General features: G+C 46.4%; 2 protein-coding genes across 2 annotated transcripts in view; both read left to right on the top strand.

Annotated features, from left to right (window-relative positions):
* Window positions 1–24,232, top strand: part of LOC139061384 (ATP-binding cassette sub-family C member 2-like) — a 485,203-nt gene that overhangs the window by 140,461 nt on the left and 320,510 nt on the right. The window contains exons 7-10 of the mRNA XM_070541366.1: window positions 4,894–5,010; window positions 15,068–15,196; window positions 15,278–15,434; window positions 18,175–18,432. Of these exons, the coding sequence (XP_070397467.1) occupies window positions 4,894–5,010; window positions 15,068–15,196; window positions 15,278–15,434; window positions 18,175–18,432 (661 nt within the window). The remainder of the gene's footprint in view (window positions 1–4,893; window positions 5,011–15,067; window positions 15,197–15,277; window positions 15,435–18,174; window positions 18,433–24,232) is intronic.
* On the top strand, window positions 7,463–8,729 carry LOC139061446 (uncharacterized). The gene has a single exon (XM_070541432.1). It carries the CDS (start codon window positions 7,485–7,487, stop codon window positions 8,727–8,729), a length of 1,245 nt encoding a protein of 414 aa, XP_070397533.1. The 5' UTR covers window positions 7,463–7,484.

Below are 24,232 nucleotides of genomic sequence, written 5' to 3' on the forward strand. Positions count from 1 at the left end.
CTATCGTCCCCCGCTCCACTATACAAATCTAGTTTCTCTCTACTTCTAACCATACGGAAAACCGCCTGCTTCTTGGCCAATCCCCCATAGTGGTACGCGCCACTGTCTGGGACACAAGACAAGACAAGTTCCCGGTCGGCACGAGGAATCGCTCTGTCTCACGCCGAGCGAAGCGTCGCGTTGCTGGGAGCACAGAAAAAGTGGTGCGCCGAACTGTCGACATCGTTCCGATAGCGGCCTATGCAGCCAGGTACGCAGCACGTCGGCATCGTCTGCTGATATTCTTAAGAAACTTGGCGAAGGCTACAGTACCACGGATGACATGCTAGCTGAAATTCGCTGTCAACAACAAACCACAGAATACACCAACGCTGCTCATCGTACCTTGCTGGTGTAGCAGCGCACTGACACGGACACAGAGAAGACACAGAGAAGAGAAGCACCGCGTGCTTAATCCGGCCCGCCCGCGTAGCCGGCTAGTGAGGAAGTGAAGCCGGGCGCGACTGCAGCGCCACGAAGGCGCGGGCGGGTGGCGGTTCCGCGCAACAGCGCCGAGTTTTAAAACTGAAACTAGTCTAGTAACGTTGTTCTATGCAGTCACGTTATCTTGACTCTCTAGCGGCGTCAGCGGCATCCAGCGGTATCAGTCGGTCGCTGCTAGCGCTGGGGGGATGAAAGGGGGGCGGAGCTGGTTACGAGGCCGACGACAACGCCGACGACGACGCGAAACCCAGGAACGGACGCCAAAGAGCTGCGCTCTAAAAAAGGAAATGCAGTAACGCGATACTACGCGATACAACACTCAAAGGCGATCGCACAAGTCGCATGTCCTTAAAAACTTCAGCAAAGCCCTTAAGGCCTTGAGTACCGAAGCCCGTCTGGACCAGTGTCCTAGAGCTTTCTCCTCTGTAAAGGGGCGATTGTCCAGTTTTTCGAGCGCGGTTACGAGCACTGTTCTTGGCACTTTGCAGCTGGGACAGTCACAAAGGAGGTGCTCAATCGTCTCCTCGCAGCCGCAGGTGCCGCAAGTAGGGCTGTCGGCCATTCCAATGCGGAATGAATAGGAGTTCGTGAATGCCACGCCGAGCCACAGGCGGCACAGAAGTGTTGCTTCTGCTCCTGGTAACCCTGGTGGTAGGCGGAGTTGCAGACATGGATCCAATCTGTGGAGACGTTCGTTCGTGAACTCATTGGTGTTCCACAGATTCTGCCTAAGCTCGCGGGCGAGGGAGCGAAGACTTGTGGCTGCGTCTGTTCGTGACAGTGGTAGTGGTACAGCGTGGGCACCATCGTGGGCCGACCGGGCGGCATCATCCGCATGATGATTGCCCGAAATCCCACAGTGACCCGGTATCCACTGGTAGATGACGTTGTGCCCCTTGTTGAATGCGTGATGGTGGAGAAGTCGGATGTCTGCCACTAGTTGCGTATTTGGTCCGTGGTTGAAAGGGGACATCGGACACTGGAGAGCTGCCTCACAACGTGCCTAATTTAGGCACGTTGTGACCTAGTTGTTCTTTATTGTGAAATATGAAAAAGTGTATTTTCACTGAATGCTTTAAAATATAGGTCATTGAAGCACGAAAGTAAAACATATATATCAACCTTGCCCTCCTCTTTTTCTACTGAGAGCGCGTCAGTTCGCCAATCCTAGCAGCGGGGCACTCAGCGCTTTGAGACAGTATGTCACGTTTGAGCCCCTTCGTGATAGGCTCAGTTTAGCCAGTACTTTACCTTTGCGATTTGGCCAGGATATAATGGCACAGCGGCGCTTAACTAAAGCTCTTCCAACCTTTTATATTCCAGTTCTGCAATCAGCCTTTCACGGTTCCTAAAAAAAAATTCTGAATAGTGTTTGCCTGAACTGCCTGGTCAGACATAGCATGAATGGTTTTCAGTAGAATGTTTTGCTGGAAAGCAATTGTGCAAAAAATTTTTGAACCACCCGCACTTCGCCTGTCACGGGACATCTCGAAAACCACGGCAGCTTCCCATCTGATGGGAAGTGTACACGCTGATTATGCATGATTAGGCCGAACAAAGGACAAATTATTATTTCTGATTCGACGCTTTGTGGACATTAGTCCTCTGCTATTGGCCAAAAGTTATCGGGGAGCACCCTTCACCTGTCACCTGAAGTCAGCAAACCACAAAAAAACTCACCGCATCAAAGTGACGTGTACGCGTTAAAGATGCATTAATATGCCGAAGAAAACTAGGTTTTTTTTTCTGAATTGCTGGAGACAGCCCTGTTCCGAAAGGAATGGAAGATGGCCGCCCGCCGATTGCTAAGGCACTGGCTTCTGGTATCTGCCCGATAGGATGGATTTATCTGCGCATAATTAAACTTTTCGCTTGGCATTATTAACGTTGAGCCATGCGACATCGCTCTGCCAACTCTTCTTTGCCGAGGATTTGTTTTAGCAGCATTTCTAGCCATCTTTCGCGCCGCCGCGATTTTCTACCAGCCACCGCAGGCTAAGTAAAGGGTAGCGGACCAATTGCAGAGGCCGGTACCACCTTGTCACCCAATCATCTATTTTCACTGCGCTGGGTCGGCCCTGTCAAACCCCTCTCCTCTCGAGCATGCTCCTCGCTTCTTGTCAGCCACTCAGATAAGAAAAATTGCTCAATTGAGGGAATGTTATTCGTTCTCAAAGCAAACAAATGTTACGTCCTATAAACGAGGAGAGCGTTTCATTCAGCTGTTCAGACAACGCTGCGGGTCACCGCCCGATGCTTGCGTCGGCGGTAGCGTAAATTTGACGTCAGGAGAGTGGAATAAAAACAGATTAGAACTGTTTTACGTTTTTGGGCCATAGGTTGTAACGTTTAACAAATGAGCCCCTGCCATCGTCGTAGTACTACTGTCACGGTATCGCCGTCACCGTTGTCACGATGGTGTGGGCTCTCGTGGCTGGGCTCGGTCAAAGCCCGGGTTTGGCGGCGTGACGAGGCCGTGGTTTATTCAGGCCGGCCAGCCACGGCTCGTCGAGATCTCTGGAGCGGCCGATACTGCGGCCACGCCGGTTGAGCGCGCCTCGCGTGTTCTCACGATACCTGCACGTGAGCGCATCGCCTGTTTTGGAGGCGATAGTCGCGCCGCTGCAGGGCCCCCCTCCTTGCAAGATTGGACTGATGCTGAATGGTAAGGTCCAGGCAAAGTGTTCAGATGGTGTCATCGTTGGTAGTGTCGGGTTCATGCAATCCGGGGGAGATGTAGCAGGCAGCACCGGTAGCGTAGGTTGCGAGCGAGGCGCAGCCACAGTGATGCAGTAGGGCAAAATCGCGACATGTTTCTCATAGATTACCGGACCTGCATAAGTCGAAGCTACAAAAAGGGCCGTCTGGCAGCTGGTGATTTGCGGCGATATAGCGCAAGTGTTGGTCGATCATGATGTAAAGTGATGATCGAGCTGAAAAAAACCAGATGGCAGAGCTGCTCTTGCAAAACTTGGGTAGTCCATTGAACCGCGGAAGGTGTGAACACGGAACATCAGAAAGAAGCCTCGCATGCTGATGCTTCTGGGGAAATCTCAAATACCGATGGCATCAGGGCTGCGGTGGTCATTGTCGTTGCCATCATTCTGATTTCATATACGTCGTGCCTTGCGACCATGTACGACGTAGATTTCATCTACGTCGTACCTGGTTGTTGTCGTCAACCACATGTCCATCAACCGCAACTCATATTCCACGGGGATGTTTCGGCAACTGGTAACATCTTGTATAGCCCAAAACGACGTTTGATGGCTAGCTACCCCAGTAACACTTCGCATGACATTCACTACATACTGTGTGGGATATGCGTGATGACTTGCGTGCGTAATCCCTTATCACTCGCTGTGATGTAATTGTTCGATTACAGTTTTCTATTGCAGCGTATATTTCTGTTTATTTTCTCATTTTGCTCGTAGGTTTGATTGCAGCCCCTCTCTTCTGAGACTAGCTCCAATAAAGCTAAAAAGAAAAAGAAATAAACGCGTAGGCGGAAAAATAAAGCTCACGGCGTAACTTAAGTTTGAAGTTGCGGTTTGTAGTAGCCAGACCACTTTGTTCGAACACACGTAACGCTGCTGTGTGTTGAAAACTAAGCTGGAAGAGGCACATGAACACTAATAAAATAATGTATGTATATTTCGGCGTTATTCACAAGAAACATCACAAGGACCGCGCCAGACCGAGTCGAAGCAGTTTGACTATACTAGAAGCGTGTCTCTCCTAATGACCTCGCAATTAGCTCTGTAGTGCTGTTGGTGCTTAACCAAAAGGCGGTCCGCAAAAGTGCGGGGAATATTGGCGTTTCAAGGTTGCTCTCGTCACCACGCGTTGCAGACAGCGGTGCGCTAAAAGGTGCAGAACGGCGTCCACTGTGTGCAGTCAAGTTTCATGTTGCCTACTCACGTAACTGTTGCAAATGACGACCGGTAATCATTGACCTAAGGGACTCTTAGAGGTAACTGCTGAAGCACTCATTTAGAATTTGGAAGGAAGACGACGGCTTAAGCAGAAAACATCCGCAGTTTGCAAAGCGTACTCAATATCAGGCATGCTTTACAATAACAGCTCCGTCTGTCTACACTATTACCTTGTTTTCTGCAATACGATAATAGATTTTGGCGCTAAAAGAGGTGTACAGAGTGAGAGGACACACGAAGTACTGCACCCCGCACCGCCTTTGATTTGTGCGCGCCGAAAGCCGTCTTCGAAGTGCATAGACAACTCGCCCAAATCACCACTTTGTTTTTGCAAGCTGCATTAAGGTGCCTGCAAGAGTAGGCGGGGTGCGAGTTATGTGTTCACCTTCGCCATACTAATTTCCCGCAATGTTTCCTTACCACCACGTCATTGTATTATTTGTATATAAATCTATATATATTTTTTTTTCCGCAGGAACCTCAAGAATATACTCGGGAAATCCGTTACCAGGGTTCGGGACCTCATCCAGCCAAGCCTTCACAGTTTGTGTGCAAGGAGCGTAAGAAGGCTCTATGGTACAGTGCGAAAGGGGTGCGTTCATTTGACCATTTCACTCGGTCATTCGCATGTTCGTTTGAATCAATTTCTGCGAATGTCGTGGGTCGCTCGGTGCAATAAAGCTGTAGTTTCCTTTGGATTGGCTAAGCCTCAGCTAACTGCGTAGTTTCTCCAAAGTTTTTTGTACCACAAATGATACCAGTCGCGGTGCCGCTGTGTGCTGTAACGCGTCTTTCGACACCTTATTCAGGTCGAAAAGCGATGACTGTCACTTGTAAGTGATATTTCATGCTTGCATTTAGGTGCTGTACAATATTGGGGTATTCACTACATTACACGTGCATTACACTGAAACCCTGTAAAATAAAACAAATCCTCAATTTTTCTTGAAGCACTCGAATCTCTTGCTTCGATATATCATCGGGTGCTGCCTTCTGAACGATACACAGCCGTTCAATGTCACAGAAGAGCAGAGAATCGACGAGATTATCGTCGTCACATTTCTTCAGTTTATCAAAATATCGATGCCAGCAACTGTTTGACGGCACTCACATTTTACGGCCGTAATCGGCCGAATAAAAGCCGGAAATGTAAATGATTTTTTTTTTCGGCTAACGTGCCCTAGGGTCATCCCGCCGGACTTCAGTTATAGAAGTGGTTTTAAAAATCCTAAGAAAAGAATTGTAGGGCTGTTTCCTGCTTTTATACGCACGTTTCATAATATTGAAATATATTTAATTTATTTATTAATATATCCCAGTTGAAAATGACAACAGAGGTTGTGTTCAGTACTAGAGAAATTTCTGTTGTACAACAGGATTTTTCTGTAGTAACTACAGATTCCTGATGGAGCGACAGACTTTTCTGATGTACAACAGACATTTGTTGTTGCTACTACAGAAGTACAGTCTGTTGTATGTCTGTTGTTACAACAGAAAGCTGAAGCTCTACAACAGATTTTTGTAGTACTACAGAAAAATTTGTCATCACTACAGGCACCCTGTTGTCGCAACAGAAATGTTCCTGAAGTAACCCGAAAAACTTCTGTAGTGCTACAGAGAGCTGTTGAAATACTACAGAAACCTATTGTGGCAACAGGCCCCCAATTGTCACAACAGAAGTGTTCCTGAAGTAATGCGACCAACTTCTGTTGTACTACAGAAAAATGTTGTTGTACGACAGAAACCTATCATTGCAACAGGCCCCCAGTTGTCATAACAGAAGTGTTCCTGAAGTAATGGACAAACTTCTGTGGTACTACAGAGAACTGTTCCACAACGGAAACCTATCGCCGCAGCATGTACCCAATGATGACAACAGAAGTGCACTGAAATTGTGTGATGCGACAAGCTTCTGTAGTGCCCGGTTGAAAAAGACAAAAGGAATTCCTGTCGCAACTACAGAAATTCTCTTGTACGACAGAAGTTGTTGACATTTCTTAATTGGGAGACATTTCTGACGTTACGACAGAAATTCTGATTTCGCAACAGAAGCATTCTGTCGCGACAACAAGAGTTCTGAAGTCGGAACAACAGCTTTATATCCTGACAGCGACTCCGACGTTACGACACCAATTCTGACGTCGCAGCAGAAACATTCGGTCGCGACGGCCAAGAGTTCCGAAGTCGCAACCGAAGCGCTTTCCGTCGCGGTCCTTTAAAATTGTATGTTTTCGCATCGGTGGTGTACACTGTACTTTTCTCTTGCGCGGTATTCAATCGCGCTTCTCTGAAGCCGGCAATGCTGATGGCACCGACACCGGTATTAAAGTCGACGTGGCGAATAGTTATAATTGTGCCGTGACGACACGGCACCAGCAACGCCCTACCGGCCTCCTCACAATCGGCCGCTGATCAAAATCATACCATCTGCGGGAATGGCTGTGTATCCGTTTTTTTTTTTGGTAAGATGTGGCACACAGGCCTGTGGACTTACATGTGCTGTTACACTGACACATTAGTTAATTTCCCAGGAATATTTCACAAGCTTATGCGAGCAGAAAAGAAGATTTGGGTTGTTCCACAAAGTTGCGTGAAAAGCTGTCTCGCTCGGGTCTCATTAATCTGGTGCAGTGCTGCCGTGAGAAGCCAGTATGCTGTCAGAAAGAACTCTCATCCACGAATGTTTATGTAGCTATTTTGCATTGAACACACAAATTATATGCGCGCTCAAAAGTGTAAAGAACGAGAGACAACTGTCGAAACTAGCAGTAATAACCCTAAAAGTCAACGTTGTCTATTTCTGAATTCCTTATTTAATATGGATATCGTACATCAAAATCGATGTTCTAGCACTGCACGATGTACTTGTCGATGGTACGAACACTCTTGCTCTTCTAGAAATGTGGCACTTGACGCCGTGGAGTGCTAGCGGATCTTGGCTCTCAAAATGCAAAAGTAAACATCAGCGCATCAGCACGTCGTACTATTCACATGGCTAAAACGTACACTCGAAAAGCATGTCAGGGGTGGAAGAAGAAGACGGCGTTCCGAACGGTCGCTTTTTTCATGTTCTCCGCTCCAAAGGATTTATCGGCCCCTGGCCGAGGTGCTGCTCAGGCTTCAGCCAGCAGCAATGACTACCGTGTTGTGATACCTCGTCTTCCTACCGGTAAGCTGGTTGTGGACTCCGTTTTCCTGCATGCTGACTTAAGTGGTCGACCGTACAGAGCCCAAGACTTCAGAGACGCCCTTCGGAACGTTATTGACCTGAAGGAAATAAGTTCCATCGGTCAATTTCAGATGTCACACGTGTGGATGGTGACGTGCAAATCATCAATTACAAAATCAAAGCTAGTCACGTGCGGAGAATTATCCGTAAAAGGTAGACGCTGCCTCGTTATTGACCCCGAGCCCACAGAGGTGAAAATGAAGCTTTTATGGCTTCCTGAGCGTTTGGCAGACGATTACATTCGAGAAGCACTCCAGGCTTACGGGAAAGTGAAGTCTATATCAGCAGAAAGCTGGAGAGTATCGGAAATGGAGCAAATGCGTACCCTAAATCGTGACGTGGTGTTGACTCTTGCCGATGGAGTCGGCGTGGGAGACGTTCCACATCTGCTACACGTTTGTGGAGTGCAGAGCCTTGTATTGATTCCAGGCCGGCCCCCACTTTGTCTCCGCTGTAACAAGGTTGGGCACATACGTCGAAACTGCAGAACCCCACGTTGTGAAGCCTGCCGACGCTTTGGCCACACAGATGAAGAATGTGTTGTGACATACGCCGACAAGCTACGACACAGGACAAGGCCTCCAGAAGAAAGCCTGCAGGAACACATAATGGATGTTACTGAGGTTCTCGACGCAACGGGAGACGTTCCCTCTTCCGCGAATACCAGCTGTGCCAGTAAAGCCCCTCTACATGTTGAAGACAATGAGATCGCAGAACCGCCCGTGGAAAAGGAAAGTAGCGAAGAGAAAGAAGTGCCCGCTACTACGCAGACAGTTCCCGCCCAGCCAGCGAATGAGACAGCCGCTGATGACTCATCTGCTACACCGAAGCACGTCAACACGTGCGCTATGCTGTCAGAAGACAGACGAAGTAGCGCGGATACGTCAATTCCGAAGCGCCGTGCGACTAACAGATCAGAATCAAGCACGGACAGCGAGACGGCCAGTACCACAAGGAAAGCACGTCGCCGCAAAACATCGACACACTCAGGACAGTGCCGGCGATCAAGGTCCAGGAGGCCTGGTGAGGGTTCGGAGGGAGCCTCGCCGTTACCCTCTAAGACCGACCGCATAGAGAATTAGGTCTAAATAGTTGGTGTACACCATGGCCCTGTCCCAGCAACTTCTCTTCGCAACTTTGAACGTGAGAGGCCTTAGGTCTTTGCAGAAACAGGCGCAGCTTCGCCGGCTTTTGTCTAGGAAGCGGCTCGACTTCGTCGCCGTGCAGGAGACGAAGATTGAGAGCGATGACGAGACAGAAAGGGCTTTGCGACCTTTTCTGTCTGAATATAACGTCTGCGTTTCCCACGCTCTTGGTTTATCCGCGGGCTGTTTCCTGTTTCTGAAAAAGAGCCTACTTTGTTCAGCACTTAGTTACCATGTAGACGCTGAAGGCCGATATATATGCTGTGATTTTGTGTGGCAGGGTGTGCCATGGCGATTAGTCAACGTCTATGCATTTAATGACGCTGCAAAACGAATTGTCTTATTTGATACTGTGCGTAGTCTAATGGACTGTGATCGTTGCATTGTGTTAATGGGCGATTTCAATTGTGTATGTGATCCGTGCGATCGAAGCGGCATTAACACTCAGCGGGACAGGAGTGGTGAAGTTTTGTCTAACATAATAGAAAATGCAGGGCTCGTTGATATAGGAGTGTCGGGACAGGGAGCTCGCTCTTATACACGAATTCAAGGTCGCTCTTATGCCCGCCTTGATCGGATTTATGTTTCTTCATCACTCCTCTCCCGGGAACTGTCCTGCACTACTATCCCAGTTTCGTTCTCGGATCATTGCATGGTTATCGCAAAGATTGGTGAGAAATCTGCAACCAATTTCCGACCACAGTGGGCACTCTGGAAGCTTAACTCTGACCTCCTAAATGATCAGGATTTTATTAATCGCGTACGCATGACCCTAAAAAATTCTCTTTCTACTGACTTGCCGTTATTTGCAGCTTGGGAACTCTTTAAACAAGAGGTTCGTACAGTGGCTATAGAAATTGGATCGCTGAAAGCATTCTATAGAAAGAATGAAGAAACATTACTTCTTAAGAGCCTACACAACCTTTACCAGATGGAATGCGAAATGCCAGGCACTTACATTGTTGACATAGAAAATCTTAAATGTGAGTTGCAAAAGTATGATGCACTGCGTTACAGAGGTGCGCGAGTTCGATCTCGAAACATGCGCGCTCTGCAGTCTGAGCAACCAACACGTCAAGCTTTACTTGACGAGCGACGTCACGCTGTTTCCAAAGTAATTCCGGAAATATACTCCGAAGGTACTCTTTTAACAAATACGAATGACATAATTTCTAAGTTCGAAACTTACTACAGTCAGTTGTTTAGTGCTCGGCCCGATGATCACGATGCAAAAGTTTTAGAGAGTTTTGTGTCCTTTGTAAAACCTTTACAGGATGATGACTGTGCATGCATTAGTGATACCCTTACGATACAAGAAATTGAGCTAGCTATTGATCAGCTGCCTCTGTCGAAAACACCCGGCCCTGATGGACTTTCCTGTGAATTTTACAAAGCTTTCAAATCAGTTATCAGTCCCATATTATTGGACATTTTTATTACAAGCTTAGAGGTAGACGCCCTTCCGCAATCTTTTTGCAAAACCCACACAGTTTTAATTCCAAAAAGTTCAGATAAGGAGAAACTGCGTTCTGTTGAAAGCTACAGGCCAATCACATTGTCAAACGTAGATTATAAAATTTTTGCAAAAATTTTATCGAATAGATTGCAATTTGCGATGTCAATTCTCATTGGTTCCCATCAGACGTGTGGAATTAGGGGCAGATCCATTCAAACCAACATACATATCGCCCGTACACTCCTTCAGTATTGTTACGGTTCCACTGAACAGCTTGCAATGCTCCAGGTAGACCTTGCTAAAGCTTTTGACCGTGTCAGTCACTCCTATCTATTTACACTTCTGGAGCATGCCAATGTTGGCTCCGTCGTGCTTAAAGGCGTGAGGCTATGCTATACGTCTTGTACCACTCGTTTAGTTATTAATGGCCAACTCTCTAAACCAGTTTCCATTTGCTCTTCGGTAAAACAAGGATGCCCTATGTCCCCATTACTATTCGCCCTTTATCTGGAACCGCTATGCTTAAGCGTAATTCAGTCGAGTGACATCCATGGCTTCAATATACTGGGTAATGAAGTAAAAGTCTTAGCTTATGCAGATGATTTAGCGTTCTTCTGCACCGATAAGTCCAGTGTTGAAAAGGTAGTATCAAAAAAATTACCGACGATTACGTTACTTCCTAATGCGAAATTTGAGCGCAGCAAATAAGCTGTTTCACCTTTTCGATAGATTGAGGCAAAGAAATCGAGCAACACATGTATGCGCTATCACAGAATTTTTTTTTTATTTTTCACACGTATTCCTTTAACAAAGACTCCACTAACAGTTCTTGACAGTCATGAAGGAAGCTTTGTGGTCGGAGAAATAGACTGATATATGTTCGACTTGGTACACCAATGCTTGATTCTCAAAGACGAGATCTATACAAGTGCCTCGCGAGGTTGTCACAGCCGTGGGACGCGTTACGAGCGAGAGGAACGGGATGTTCTCCCGCATAAGTGTTAGGAAATTGCTGTTTGTCTTTATGTCAACATTAAAGTCCCCCACTACTAACATCGGTGTGGATCGATGGATGGTTAATGCGAGTTGCAGGAAGTGCACGACGTCTTTCGTGAGTGCGGTAGCGGACTCACGAAAGCGGTATCAGTCGGTCGCTGCTAGCGCTGGGGGGATGAAAGGGGGGCGGAGCTGGTTACGAGGCCGACGATAACGCCGACGACGACGCGAAACCCAGGAACGGACGCCAAAGAGCCATTTGTGTAGCCAGCCCTCCTCCACAGTCTCTCCTCCTCCCTTCCATTATCCTCCCTCGCCCGGAGAGCCGACAGCGCGCATGCGCGGCGGCGGAGCAGATTCGTCGGCGAGCTGGTTACGAGGCCGACGACAACGCCGACGACGACGCCGACGACGACGCGAAACCCAGGAACGGACTCCAAAGAGCCATTTGTGTAGCCAGCCCTCCTCCACAGTCTCTCCTCCTCCCTTCCATCATCCTCCCTCGCCCGGAGAGCCGACAGCGCGCATGCGCGGCGGCGGAGCAGCGGATTCGTCGGCGAGCTGGTTACGAGGCCGACGCCGACGACGACAACGCCAACGCCGACGACGACGACGACGCGAAACCCAGGAACGGACGCCAAAGAGCTGCGCTCTAAAATAGAGGAATTTGGCAGCGTATCAGGAGCACGAATGAACTCCGCAAAAAGCTTAGGCTTATGGTTTGGCGCATGGTGCTATACACCAGAACAGTTTGCAGGCATTAATTGGACCGGTGTCCCGCCAAAGTATCTCGGCGTGCCGCTACACGCATATAAATTAAGCGCACACTATTGGAAAGAACAGGTTTCTGCCCTGCAAGGTTACGCCCAGACATTCATTCCACATCGACTTTCTATTTTTGGGAAAGCCGAGGCCTGCAATAAGTTCTTGGCAACAAAAATTTACTATGTATTGCAAGTTATACATTGTGCCAGGCTCTACATCCAACGCTTTCACCGAATCTTTGCGACCTTCGTATGGTCTTCCACTTTTGAGCCCATGAGGCGAGACAATATTTTCAGGCCCGTTAGTGAAGGTGGGCTGGGTTTAGTACATCTTTATGTGGGGCAAATAGTGTCTCGTTTCTTCTTTTTTCGTGATACATCACATCCTATAATTCGGTCATTCATGCAAGTCACACTTGTTAATGCTTTACCTGATTTAATCGTTTCCTCGAATTTTTCTTCGCGTTTATGCTTGTGGGGGTTCATGCAAGAAGTTTACTTGGCGGTTCGTTTCCTGACAGTTCGGTTTTCCACTGAATACTTGTACTCTGTGTCGCGTAAAACGTTATACAAAGATCTATTGTCCATGCTTTTTCCGCCTCCATTTTACCGATCACTATACATTCAATGGCCAGGTCACGATGTTCTAAAGCGAGTTCGTAAAATGTATATATCCCCTTGCTGCAAAACATTCTTTTATAAAGTTCATAGTGAAACCATACCGGTTAAAACATGGCTACAGAAAAAGGGTATCTTTGTCTCTTCTGTTAACTGTCGCCTTTGTGACGTGCCAGAGACGATTGAACACTGTTTTATTAGCTGCACCGACGCCATACTATTTTGGGATGTCCTCCAACGGACTTTGAAAAAAGACTTTGACATCAACGCTCATACTGTGCGATACCTGCTGCCGACCACTGATAATAGTGCACCTTTTGATATGTTTTTTTCTCATCGGAATGCACAGTTTGTGGAAAACGCGAATGATGGACAGAAACGCCGAAACGGTTGTACCTACAAGGGTGAATTTCATCCAAATGACCCTACACCTAAAGCAGGTTTATGATGAACTTGATACCCAGCCAGACTGGTACCCCATTTTGGTGAGGTGCCTAACCTTACCACCCTTCTAAAGTGAAACCACATTTCTACCCACAGTATGAACGATGCCTTTTCTCTGAGTGACTGTCAGTGTGCTCTCCATTCTCTGACTATGCACAACTGGTGAATATCGGGTTGTTGCTGCTGCAATAAATACCATGAAAGAAAAAAAAAAAAGTCAGGGGTGGTGCAGTGATAAGATGCCGGGCTCGGAATCGTGAGGTCGCATGTTCGAATCCTAAGCGGAGACGTTGTTTTTTTTAATTTTTTTTTACTTTTAAGTTTTTCTTTTTTGTACTAACAAATTTACATAACCTTACGGATGTCTCTGTCAATTTTTAATTAAATATTGATTAAGAACTACAGAACTTTCTACTACAGGACGTCACACTACAGACAACAGAACTACAGACAACAGAACTACAGACAACAGAACTACAGGCAACAGAACTACAGGCAACAGAACTACAGAAACAACGTCCCAAAATACGACAGACTGTTAAAAGTTCCTGTTGTGTTTTTCAACTGGGATATTTAATTTTGTTTTAATTATTATTTATTAACGTAATAATTTAGACGCCTTGCTAAGCCTACAAACTTTCTTTTGGCATGTTCAACTGGTAACCTTGCTCCTCCGGACCGAGTACACATAATGAGCCTGTTCTGAATCAGAGGTAGAGGACCACCGTGCAAGCCAATCGTACTCCGCTGTTTCAGACCAGCCATTCAAGGAAAGTCGCGATATAATTCTGCATTTGCTTCAGATCTGCTCAGAAGACAGTGCAAGCGACGTGTAGAGCTACTGCTGACAAATAAGCTGCGTTGAATGCGGCCGTTCATGAGAGCACTGAGGGTGGCGACATATCCACATTCAGGGAGAAGTGAAGCCATGACGGGAAATATGTCCTATGTTAGGATAGCCATAAAAAATAGAAACACGGCGTACACAGGCATAGCGGAACACGGCATGGCCACGTGACCGGAAATAACCGGACCATACTAATATTGCCGAATTTGGAGTGTTATTGCAAGATTATCTGAAATACGCATACTACTAATGCGTGCTTAAAATGAAGAGGTCTGGACACCTACCCAAAATGGTATAAAAGAGTTATTTACGTTTCGCGTCTCGACGGGAGCCTTGTTCACAATCACCTTGTTCACTAATGCGTATTTCACTACGCATTAGTAGTGAAACGCACCTTATACGCATCTCACTAGTGCATCTGCAGCTCGAACAAGTGGCTTGTTCCGCGTTGGTGCACTGGCTATTTACTGCAATCCATATGGCTGACGTTTCCATCCTCACTCAATTGTGAACATAGAGACGTTGGCTTTGCTACATAAAGCAGAAGGCAAATAAAGGAGCATTTTTTACCCCCTGGTTAATGTTTTCATTTTATGTTGTCCTATAATCACCAGAATGGTGCTTTGCATCTTTATGCATTGTGTTTCCTGCTTTTGCCTTATTTCGTTATTTGTCTTCGCGTTGGAGATTTTACGTTCCCTTAATCTACTAAACATTTACTGAAAGTATGCAGGTAATGAATAATTGCCTTCGTTCTACATGTAATAAGTGTGAAACGTGAACAAGATGAATGCAGGCTCCTGCATTCGATTTGTTCACGTATTGCTCATCGTCTTGAATTTCCATCTCCAGCATTCCCCGCCTTTTCCCTGTAATAAGTGTGTATTTTATATTTGCTTACTTTTTTACTTCCTTTGTTACAGTCTTCCGCTAGCGTACATTTGTACACATCTGGTCTGTAAAAACCGCTGCCATTCACTTGGGCCCTCAGGCACTTTCAAGTGGTTTGCAACTGCTTTTTCCCAGAGGGACCCCAACCTAATTGAAGTGTGATAATAATAAGATAGCTGCACTGACTGCTGATTGACAGCGCAGCGTGACGTTTTCCTCCTCTCATAGCTAATCTCGACTCTTATTCGACAAAATGCAGCGCCTCCTCCGGAAGCAAGCGTCGATTTCTGTTCGGCCTCTTTCGCGTCTTATGGCGCGACTTGCTGTGGATTGTCAGCTCCGGCATCGCGTACTATCTCGTCGTCATCGGAAGGGCCATGGTGCTGGAGTGAGTAAAGAGTTCGTTATCCGCAGACTTCGAATTTGAGCCTCGGACCGGAACTCCTCCGATATCGTTCACTCATTTCAGGTCTCTCATTGCGGGAACGTCGAACATGGCGTGCATGGTGCTACTGTTTGCGATATCCTGTCTCGCCGACGGAGCTCTCACCTGCTACATGAACCACAATGCCCTCCGGTTCACGGAGAGGGTACAGGTGCTGACTCAGGGCGCTATTCTCCGAAGGGTAAAGAAAAGCGAAAATATTTTATGCTTTGTCTACCCTGAAAAGTGTGCTGTTGCTTCCCGCTACCAGCCGGACATCGGCAATGCAAACGTGCCACATTCAATTTGAACGCATTCATTTCAAAGAATCAAAGAGCAAGAGCAAGGCTGCGGTGCAAACTTAAACTGCGAAGGACAGATTACTAACTCTGGATGCCATCGTGGTCGCCTTACTTACATACTCAGAAAAAGAAAGCATTTTTTTCCAAGCGATCGACAGGAAACTACACGCTGTCTTCGGTACCATCATGCACACGCTGATTTGCTAATCGTATTGTGACATTCAACACGCTACCACCGTGAGACGCGTTTTCGCCTACCTTGGCATAGAGTCAATTTATTTTAGAGGCCCTGTGCTTTTAAAGTGTGTGTTATTGTCGCTTTTAGGTAAACTCCACTATTTGTGTCCTTATTACCTGTCGACCATGATGAAAGCGAATGGACCTGCATAGCAACATTGTGACAATAACAAAAATCAAACAAGAAGAAAGAAAACATAATCACCGTTTGAAGCTTCTGTTCGAATTATTTGTAAACTGTGGAAAGAACAGAAAATTTAGACATTCATCAGTGTCGATATACGTAAGCGTCGAGTCACAGCTGCAATACTCCGGCCTGGCAGAATGGCCCGTGCTTTGCTACAACTAAGACTGCGAAAAACAGACACACAGCTGTAGCTGCACACCACAGCACCCTGCTTTAAATAAATTTATAGAAAACATTTCTAAACTGAAATTGTTTAATGTAAAGCACTGCAGATTCTATTTCCGTCTTTATGTCTGTTTTTTCTGGCCCTCTGAGTTCTAGTAACGCAGTTCCTGCAAGCTCCAGCATTTATTACAGTCAGTGGCATAACTTTAAAGCTGCAGCTTTGGTTGTTTACTTCCACTGGCGTTGGAGCACCTGTGCGGCACCGTTTTTCAGCGGGGACGAGGGTGAGAGGCGAGAGGAAACAGCCAAACGCATATGACCGCCCGGTTTGGTAGGCTCCATGTGTGGCATCACACTCTGCTAGGAGAGGAGGCACCCGCTAGGTAGGACACACTCAGGGCGCACCTGAGCGCTATATATACGTAAACGAGTACTGTGGTTCACTCCGATTTTTCTGGTTGCGGTTATTGTACTTTTGTTTTATTTTGTTGCCATAGCGCTATAGGGGCACTTCACCTATTTTGCAGGTATCTAACAAGAATTATGGGCTGGTCCTAAAGGTAATTAATACTACCGAAGGAAGTACAGTCCAGGAAGTACAGCGCCGCAAAGCGCTAGCTGTTAGGAGAGAAGAATGCGAGAAATCGTCACGTGACACACGCGCCATACCTTTCAAAAAGCGACTTGGGCACCAGACAAACATGAATGTGCATAATCGTGGTATAATGGTTCGTGCAGTGGGCTACTGTACTGGAAGACAGCGGCACGGATGTAAAGGCGACAGTCTTTTCGCATGAAAGAGCAATGTCGGTGGCGCACGAGGCTTGCGACACCTCTCGAGGTTTCCGCTTTCCTCTCGTGCCCATACAACGTCTTTCCTGTTGGCATCTGTGCGCCGCCCAGTGTAGCAGACGACGTCACGCCAATGCCCGAAACAGCCGTTTCAACATCGGTCTAAGCATCGCTCAGTTGTTTATTTATAACACTAGAGGTGAGCTTCACTTGCATTGGGGGCATCTAACAGAAAACTCGAGGTGTCTGTAGCCTTACGTGAGCTCATCACGGTGGACAAGAAACTGCAAATTTGTAAGAAATACGAAGCAAACAAACGTCGCACTTATAAACGACAGTGTAACGTCAGCCGCGGCACAGCGCGTGCAGCTAACCAGAAGTCACGTTCATCTGAATTTATGTATTTTGTAGCATACTTAGTTACTGGTGCTAAGGACGGGCCTAATTCTTTATTCTAATTGCTGAGTGAGGGTATGTATTGAAACTTGTTCATAACTAAAGCATAAGCATTCAAGTGTGCATAACATATGAATGACTTCTCCTGTTATCTTCCCCAACAGTGAATTGGCCCATTATACTTTATTTCTACGAAGCTATTACACAAAATACCCGTTAGAATCTTGTTTAGTTACCCAATTAGTATTTTTTATCGTCCACAATATTAGTATTTTTTTACAAATTAGTATTTTTTTAATCCACAATATCATCATCAAGTTATGCTCATCGCAAGACGAAGGACTCTAAGCAATGCAGTTGCGCCAGTCTTGCGCCAGCCTACTCCGCGCCATGCTTGCAAGTTTTCTAGTGCTATTACACCACGTTATGTGCCGTCCTTGATCATTGGCGCCCATTCTGAATATTTTATCTCTATTACTAAGCTCAGTTTATGGCAAGGAGTAGAATAGAAGGGCTTGAATATTTGTTAAATGCAATGAGGTCAACAGACTGTGATGCCTAGGTATACATAGGAAAAATACCTCTGGTATGATTTGAAATGTATAACAAATAGAAGTGATAAGAAAAGTAAAACTGATGAGCTCAATTTAGAAAGCACGGCGAGGCTCAGGAATACGCAACGACTCGCCCCCTAGCGTGACATTCAGCATCTATCAATCCATGTTCATCTGCAACAGTCTTCTATGGCTCTCGCCGGTTCATTCATAATCTCATTACACAAAACAGTGATCACTGAGCGCGTTCATCTCCGTTCTCGCAGATCATGCCACCATCTTAACCTCATGCCTTTTGCATGCATGCAGGTGTTGAACTACAGTCCAGTGGCACGTGCTGCGACTTCCTCTGGATACATTGTGTCCGTCATGGGTGTTGACTGCACCATTCTCGCGTTCAGTGCCCAGCTCATTCTGCTACCGCTGTCCGGCCTGCTCACCTTGCCAATCGTCATTTACATGCTGACCACTCGAGTGGGTATGGGTCCAGGATTGAGCTGTGGGTCGGTGCTACTGGCCGCGCTGATTGGATTTTGGATCGCAGTGATGTCGTATTACAGCCTCCAGGTGTGTTTTCTGTTAACGTTTTTATTAAGATCAAATTTCTCAGGACAAATTTGCAATTCGTTCACCGAGCAATAATCCCAACCATAAGCACTGAATACATGAATGTACTAGATTCGCGCAGTGATGGATATCTACTTCATTGCGTTGTTACAAGAAAGGTCAAAACCATCAAATATGGTCTTTAAAAACATATATCCTAGATAGCCGTTTAGGTGCCACTTGAAATTTTGCGCTTCTGTCATTACGAAGCAGCGGGCAGCAGCTGAAGGAATTTTCTAATCAACTAATGTCTACGTCACCTGGAACATTCGAGAACGGTAGTCGAGTCAAGAACAGCGTCTCCAGGGTGACCCGCATGCCATACATGCCCAAAGATTCCTTTAAAATCATACTCCGACCACATGGCAGGCTAAATATTAGCACCATTCATTCCACCAAGACAGATAAAGCCTTTGTTGAAGCAGTCGCTCTTAACTCAGACCACATTCTGTCAGACAGCATACGCCCCGAGCGTCCACAAAACCTAATTATTGCCAGTACGCCGGAACGAGAGAATGCTAAGAAATATTTAAGAATAAGGTCAATTAACCTGGAATGATGCAGCTTTGAAATCAATGCATATCAGGCTGCACCACGCAGTACGTGCAAAGGACTGGCAAGAAACATTGACGTAGCAGATTGTCCAGCGGAGCGGGAGAAGAACATAGTCAATACAAGAAACTCTTTGGCGCTCGTCACTAAAGGAATACAGAATAGCGGTACGGTGATGATTGCCTTTGATGGAAACAAGGTAGCCAATTTTTTCAGATACGGCCCGGTTCTTGTAAGATAATCACTACACAGTAAGTCGACATGTGCTACGCTGTGTGTCGGCTCGGTCACAGAGCTGACGTTTGCCCGTCTACAGAAGTGACAATATGCAGAGGCTGTGGCGCAGTGAATCCGACTGAGGAACATAAGTGCCAACACAGGTGTGAACTGTGGGGTGGTCCACACCCAATGGCGGACAAAATGAGTAAACAGCACTATGCGACTCCATGCGTGGTTAGAAAGCGGAGAAACGAAAGAGCAATTCCAACCAACGTCAACAAGGACAAGAACGACCGGCTGCCAAGATCGAGATCCAGCGGCACGTGCACGTTGTTCCGCGGGAAGAAGCGTGTCATGTCCGGCAGGTCAGTTCCAGGAGAAGAAGCTGCAGCTCAATGTTCCAGGGGAAAAAGCATGTTAAGATCTCGACCGAGATCCAGATCCCAATCCAGGGCGCGTTCCGGATCAAGAGATTGGAGTAAACCGGTCATATCGAAACTCGAAGGAGGAAGCAACGGTTCCTCGCGGGCCGACAAATTCAAGGGACCAGCCATTACGGACAAGACAACGCCTCACCTAGGCACCCATACAACAAGACTTGCATGGAGCGATGACGCGCGTGCCGATCCGGTAAGTGTCATGCTTTGTGACCCACCCCCAGAGCAAAGTAAGAACCGTGAGATAGAAAGACATAAGAAAGATAATGCATAACTAAAAGAAATGAATCAGGACATGATTGGAGATATAGCGGCACTAAGGAAACTCTTAAGCATTGCTAAACAAGCAGCAAACAAAGATAGTACTAATACACACAAAGAAACCCTGGTCCCTGAGCCTGCTGGTGGAGACCCATGTTAGCCAAGCAGGGGCTGTTGTAAGTAAGCTCAAGAACACTGATACACAGATGAAGGAAATCAAGCAAGCACTGGCGTCTTTCAGAGACAGCATGCATATGCTTTATGGACAGTGTTTCACAGTTGACAACGAGTGTAGGCCAAATACGGACGGCACTGAGTGATCCCAAGGAGGGGTTAAATGCTTTTGGCGAAAGAATCAAAACCCTGGGAGTGATGACTATGTCCATGAACGTATGAGAACAGTGCGGTTCATCATTCCTCAGAGCTACAATAATTCCCAGACGGGAGAGATGAATATGCAATATGGCTCACACTTAGCGGGAATTTCGAATATGGCAGTGGAATTTCGGGGAGTACAAGAAACACGCAGCATACACACATCCCACATGACTTGGGCATCATGTACAAAAACTTCATGGCTGAGGTTGTAGTACCAACTACACACAAAAATCAAAGGAACAATAGCTTATTCGTACTCAACATGTACAGCAGTCCGAAACACTACAAACAAAACTCCAAGAGAATATCCGAAAAGGCTACTAATCTAGCTGGAAGTAGAGCTCCTACTATATTAGGTGACTTCAATACAGCCCACGAGCTACGGGGACACGTTACGGCGAATGCCAGGGACACATCCTACCAGGGTAGGCAATTGTGTCTGCACAGACACAACACCTGACCTTACGTTCATTAAGAACACAGAGCATGTGTCTGGAATAACCCCAACATGAATTTTGGCAGCGATCATTATGTAATAGAAGTCCGATTGGAAGTTGAGAAGGGCCGAACTCAAGAATTTGAGGAAGTAGACTGTGACCTTTTTGGTAAGTTAAGAACACAAAGTGGAAAAAAACCACCAAACTCATCCTCAGAGGCTGGTGTGAGGTCACCAGAAGGTACATCAAAACCGCGTCCAAAAGTATTGTTATAGAGACTAAGGGGGAGGCAATAGATTCAGAACTTGCCCGCTTCATAGAGGCCGAGGAAGCCGTAACCGGGAAGTGGCGGGCCCAAAGGCGAAATCGTGGGCTGAGTAAAAGAATCGCAGAACTTAACAAACAAATCAAATAACACTGTAACACACTCTGCAAGAAACAGTTGGACCAAATTTGTGAGTCAATCGATGGGCAAGTAAGGAGCGGCAAGGAGTGGAAACTCATCAAGCATCTGCTGGATGAACAAGGCACTAGAGCCAACCAAAGACATAGCCTTGCCATAGCTATACACATCGTCGTTAAGGATCAGCCCATCGAAGCAGTCACCAATAAACTAACTGACAAATAACTACCAGTTAAAAATTAGCAGGACCAACCGCTTCCATCAGGACACAGGGCAGCCCCTCAGCGTGAACTCGACCAACCCTCCATCACTTCTTGAAATCCGGAAGGTACTGAGTGAAATAAATTGAAAGTCAGCCCCTGGTACTGATAGAGTAAAAAACAGATCACTCAGCGATCTCGATGAGCCGTCAATTGAGTCAGTAACAGTCTCTATCAATGAAGCATGGAGCTCAGGCGAAGTCCCAGAAAAACGGAAAACCACACAAGTCATACTAATACCGAAACTGGATCAACTACAAGCTTGGAGAACTTACGGCCAATATCACTTACATCATGCGTGGGAAAAGTCGCTGAATATGCAATCCTTAATAGGCTGAAAGATCATTTAGAGGACAATAATATGACACTCACAACATACTGGGTTTTAGGTCTGCACATTCCATGCAGGATGCAATGGAGCAAATCAAACGCCACATACTTGACAGATACTTTAGAAATACCAAGGCTTTACTCAGATTATACTTGGAAAATACGTTCAACATCAAGCACGAGTACATCCTCAAACCGACAGAAGACATTGGACTTGTGTTAAGGATGTATAACTACATCAAATCATTTCTTGAAGCACGCACAGCAAGGATAAAGGTCGCAGAAACAAACTCGGAAGTCGCTAAGCTCGGAGATCAAGAAACCTTCCTAGGATGGGGATACCTTACGTTCTTTTCAACCTGTGCACGATTAGAGTGTCCAGAAAGCTGGACAACATTAAGGACATTGACCATACCATATATGCTAATGATCTCACTATATGTAGTGCTGGTGGCAGTGAAGGACTCGTACAGGACGTGCTCACTGAAGCGATCAGGACGCTTGAGGAATACCTTAGCGCCACTGGACTAAGGTGCTCTCCACATAAATGGGAGTTGCTACTTCATAGACGTGAAAAAGGGGGATGGCCTATGGGCTTAAAACCTCTATCGGTAAGTGATATGCACTTACTTGCAGAAAATGGTGTCAATATACCCGGAGTTAGCGCGATCAGGGTACTAGGCTTTTTCATTGATGCAAACGTTGGAAGCCATACGGAGCTCAACAAAATCACCCTTACAATGGATAACGCGAGAAAAGATGGTCAGACGCCTGGCAGGACGACAAAAGGGCATGAAAGAAGATAAGCTCATCAGGTTAATCAGCTCTTTTGTACTCTGTCATATTTTATACGACACCGCCATGTACAACTGGACGCTGGTTAAGCTCAAGAAGCTTGATGCGGCGATCAAGAAGGGTGTTAAAAGTGCGTTGGGGCTTTCAATTCGAAACAGCACTGTAAATTTCCTCAAGTTAGGAATGCACAATACGACCACGAAGATTGCGAAGGCTCAAGGAATATCACAAATAGCGAGGCTATCTACAACCAGTACATGAAGCTCAGTCCTAGACAAGGTCATGATCAACCCCATTATGGATCCAGAACAAACCACTAGAGTTCATCAAAAATTCCTAGACATAATTGTCGCACCGCTACCCAGGAATATACAACCAACACATGACTTCACCAAGAGGGTTGCACGAGTCAGAGCCTTAATCAAGAAAATTTAAAATAGGGGGCAGAGGGGCCTGTTTTGTTGATCCGGTTGCGCACGAGGATCGAACTAAGTTCGCCGCGGCGGTAATGGATCACCAGGGCAAACACATCGACTGTGCCATGGTTTACACCAGCAAACCTGAAGTCGCTGAAAAAGTTGCCATTGCATCGAGACTAACAGACGATAGAAAAACAGAAACATATAGTGACTCAAAAACGGCTATTAGAGCTTTCAACAGGCGCAAGATGGCCCCACAGACAGTGAGGATAGTTACAAGACACATTACATTTATTGGTTCCCGGCTCACCTTGGTTCACTTGATGAGATTCCATTCAATCCAAATGAATCAGCCAAAAGCGTCGCATGCGGTCTTACAGACCAGGCCGCTGTTACATATGGCATTGATTCTACTGGATTAAAAAAATTAATTATGGGGTTTTACGTGCCAAAACCACTTTCTGATTATGAGGCACGCCGTAGTGGGGGACTCCTGAAATTTCGACCACGTGGGGTTCTTTAACGTGCACCTGAATCTAAGTACACGGGTGTTTTCGCATTTCGCCTCCATCGAAATGCGGCCGCCGTGGCCGGGATTCGATCCCGCGACCTCATCCTCAGGAGCCTAACACCATAGCCACTGAGCAACCACGGTGGGTATTCTACTGGATTGGAGAACCTACCGCGAGCTACACTCATGACATAGAATGAAATGACAAAACATTACTATGTGGGAAGGAGGGAGTTTGCACCCCTCACTATAGACTAAACGGAGCACAAGCGGTTACACTTAGGCAATTACAAACACAGTCATATTAGCCAGCTGCACATATCATGTTAACATATATCATCCAGACATGAATACATGCAAAGAGTGCAAAAAGGAAATATGTACGGTTGAACATATGCTCTGGGAGTGTGGATTGCTCGGCCCAGGCATTTCCCGGGATCGGTTTTTACGAATGATTAAATCCCAGGATCACATTCCTCAAGTCCTGGCGGTCCAGTGCTCGTGATAGGGCTAGGAGGCTTGACCTCCCGGTCCCAACATGGTATTAGTCATGAAGGTGACATCACCTTGTACAGAACCTGAATAAAGTTTTTTCCTCCTCTTCCTCCTCCACCAAAGTAAATGATCAAGACCAGAGGGGCTCGACATTGCCTCCTGTTAAGCTCAATTTACGTATGCAGTTTAAAGGGTGTCCCACATTCGCAGCCATGGCCATGAACCACTTTAGCTAGCAACTCTGTACTGTTAGTCTTGTATACA

The sequence above is a fragment of the Dermacentor albipictus genome, chromosome 6 (genome assembly GCF_038994185.2).
Source record: "Dermacentor albipictus isolate Rhodes 1998 colony chromosome 6, USDA_Dalb.pri_finalv2, whole genome shotgun sequence".
Taxonomy (NCBI): domain Eukaryota; kingdom Metazoa; phylum Arthropoda; class Arachnida; order Ixodida; family Ixodidae; genus Dermacentor; species Dermacentor albipictus.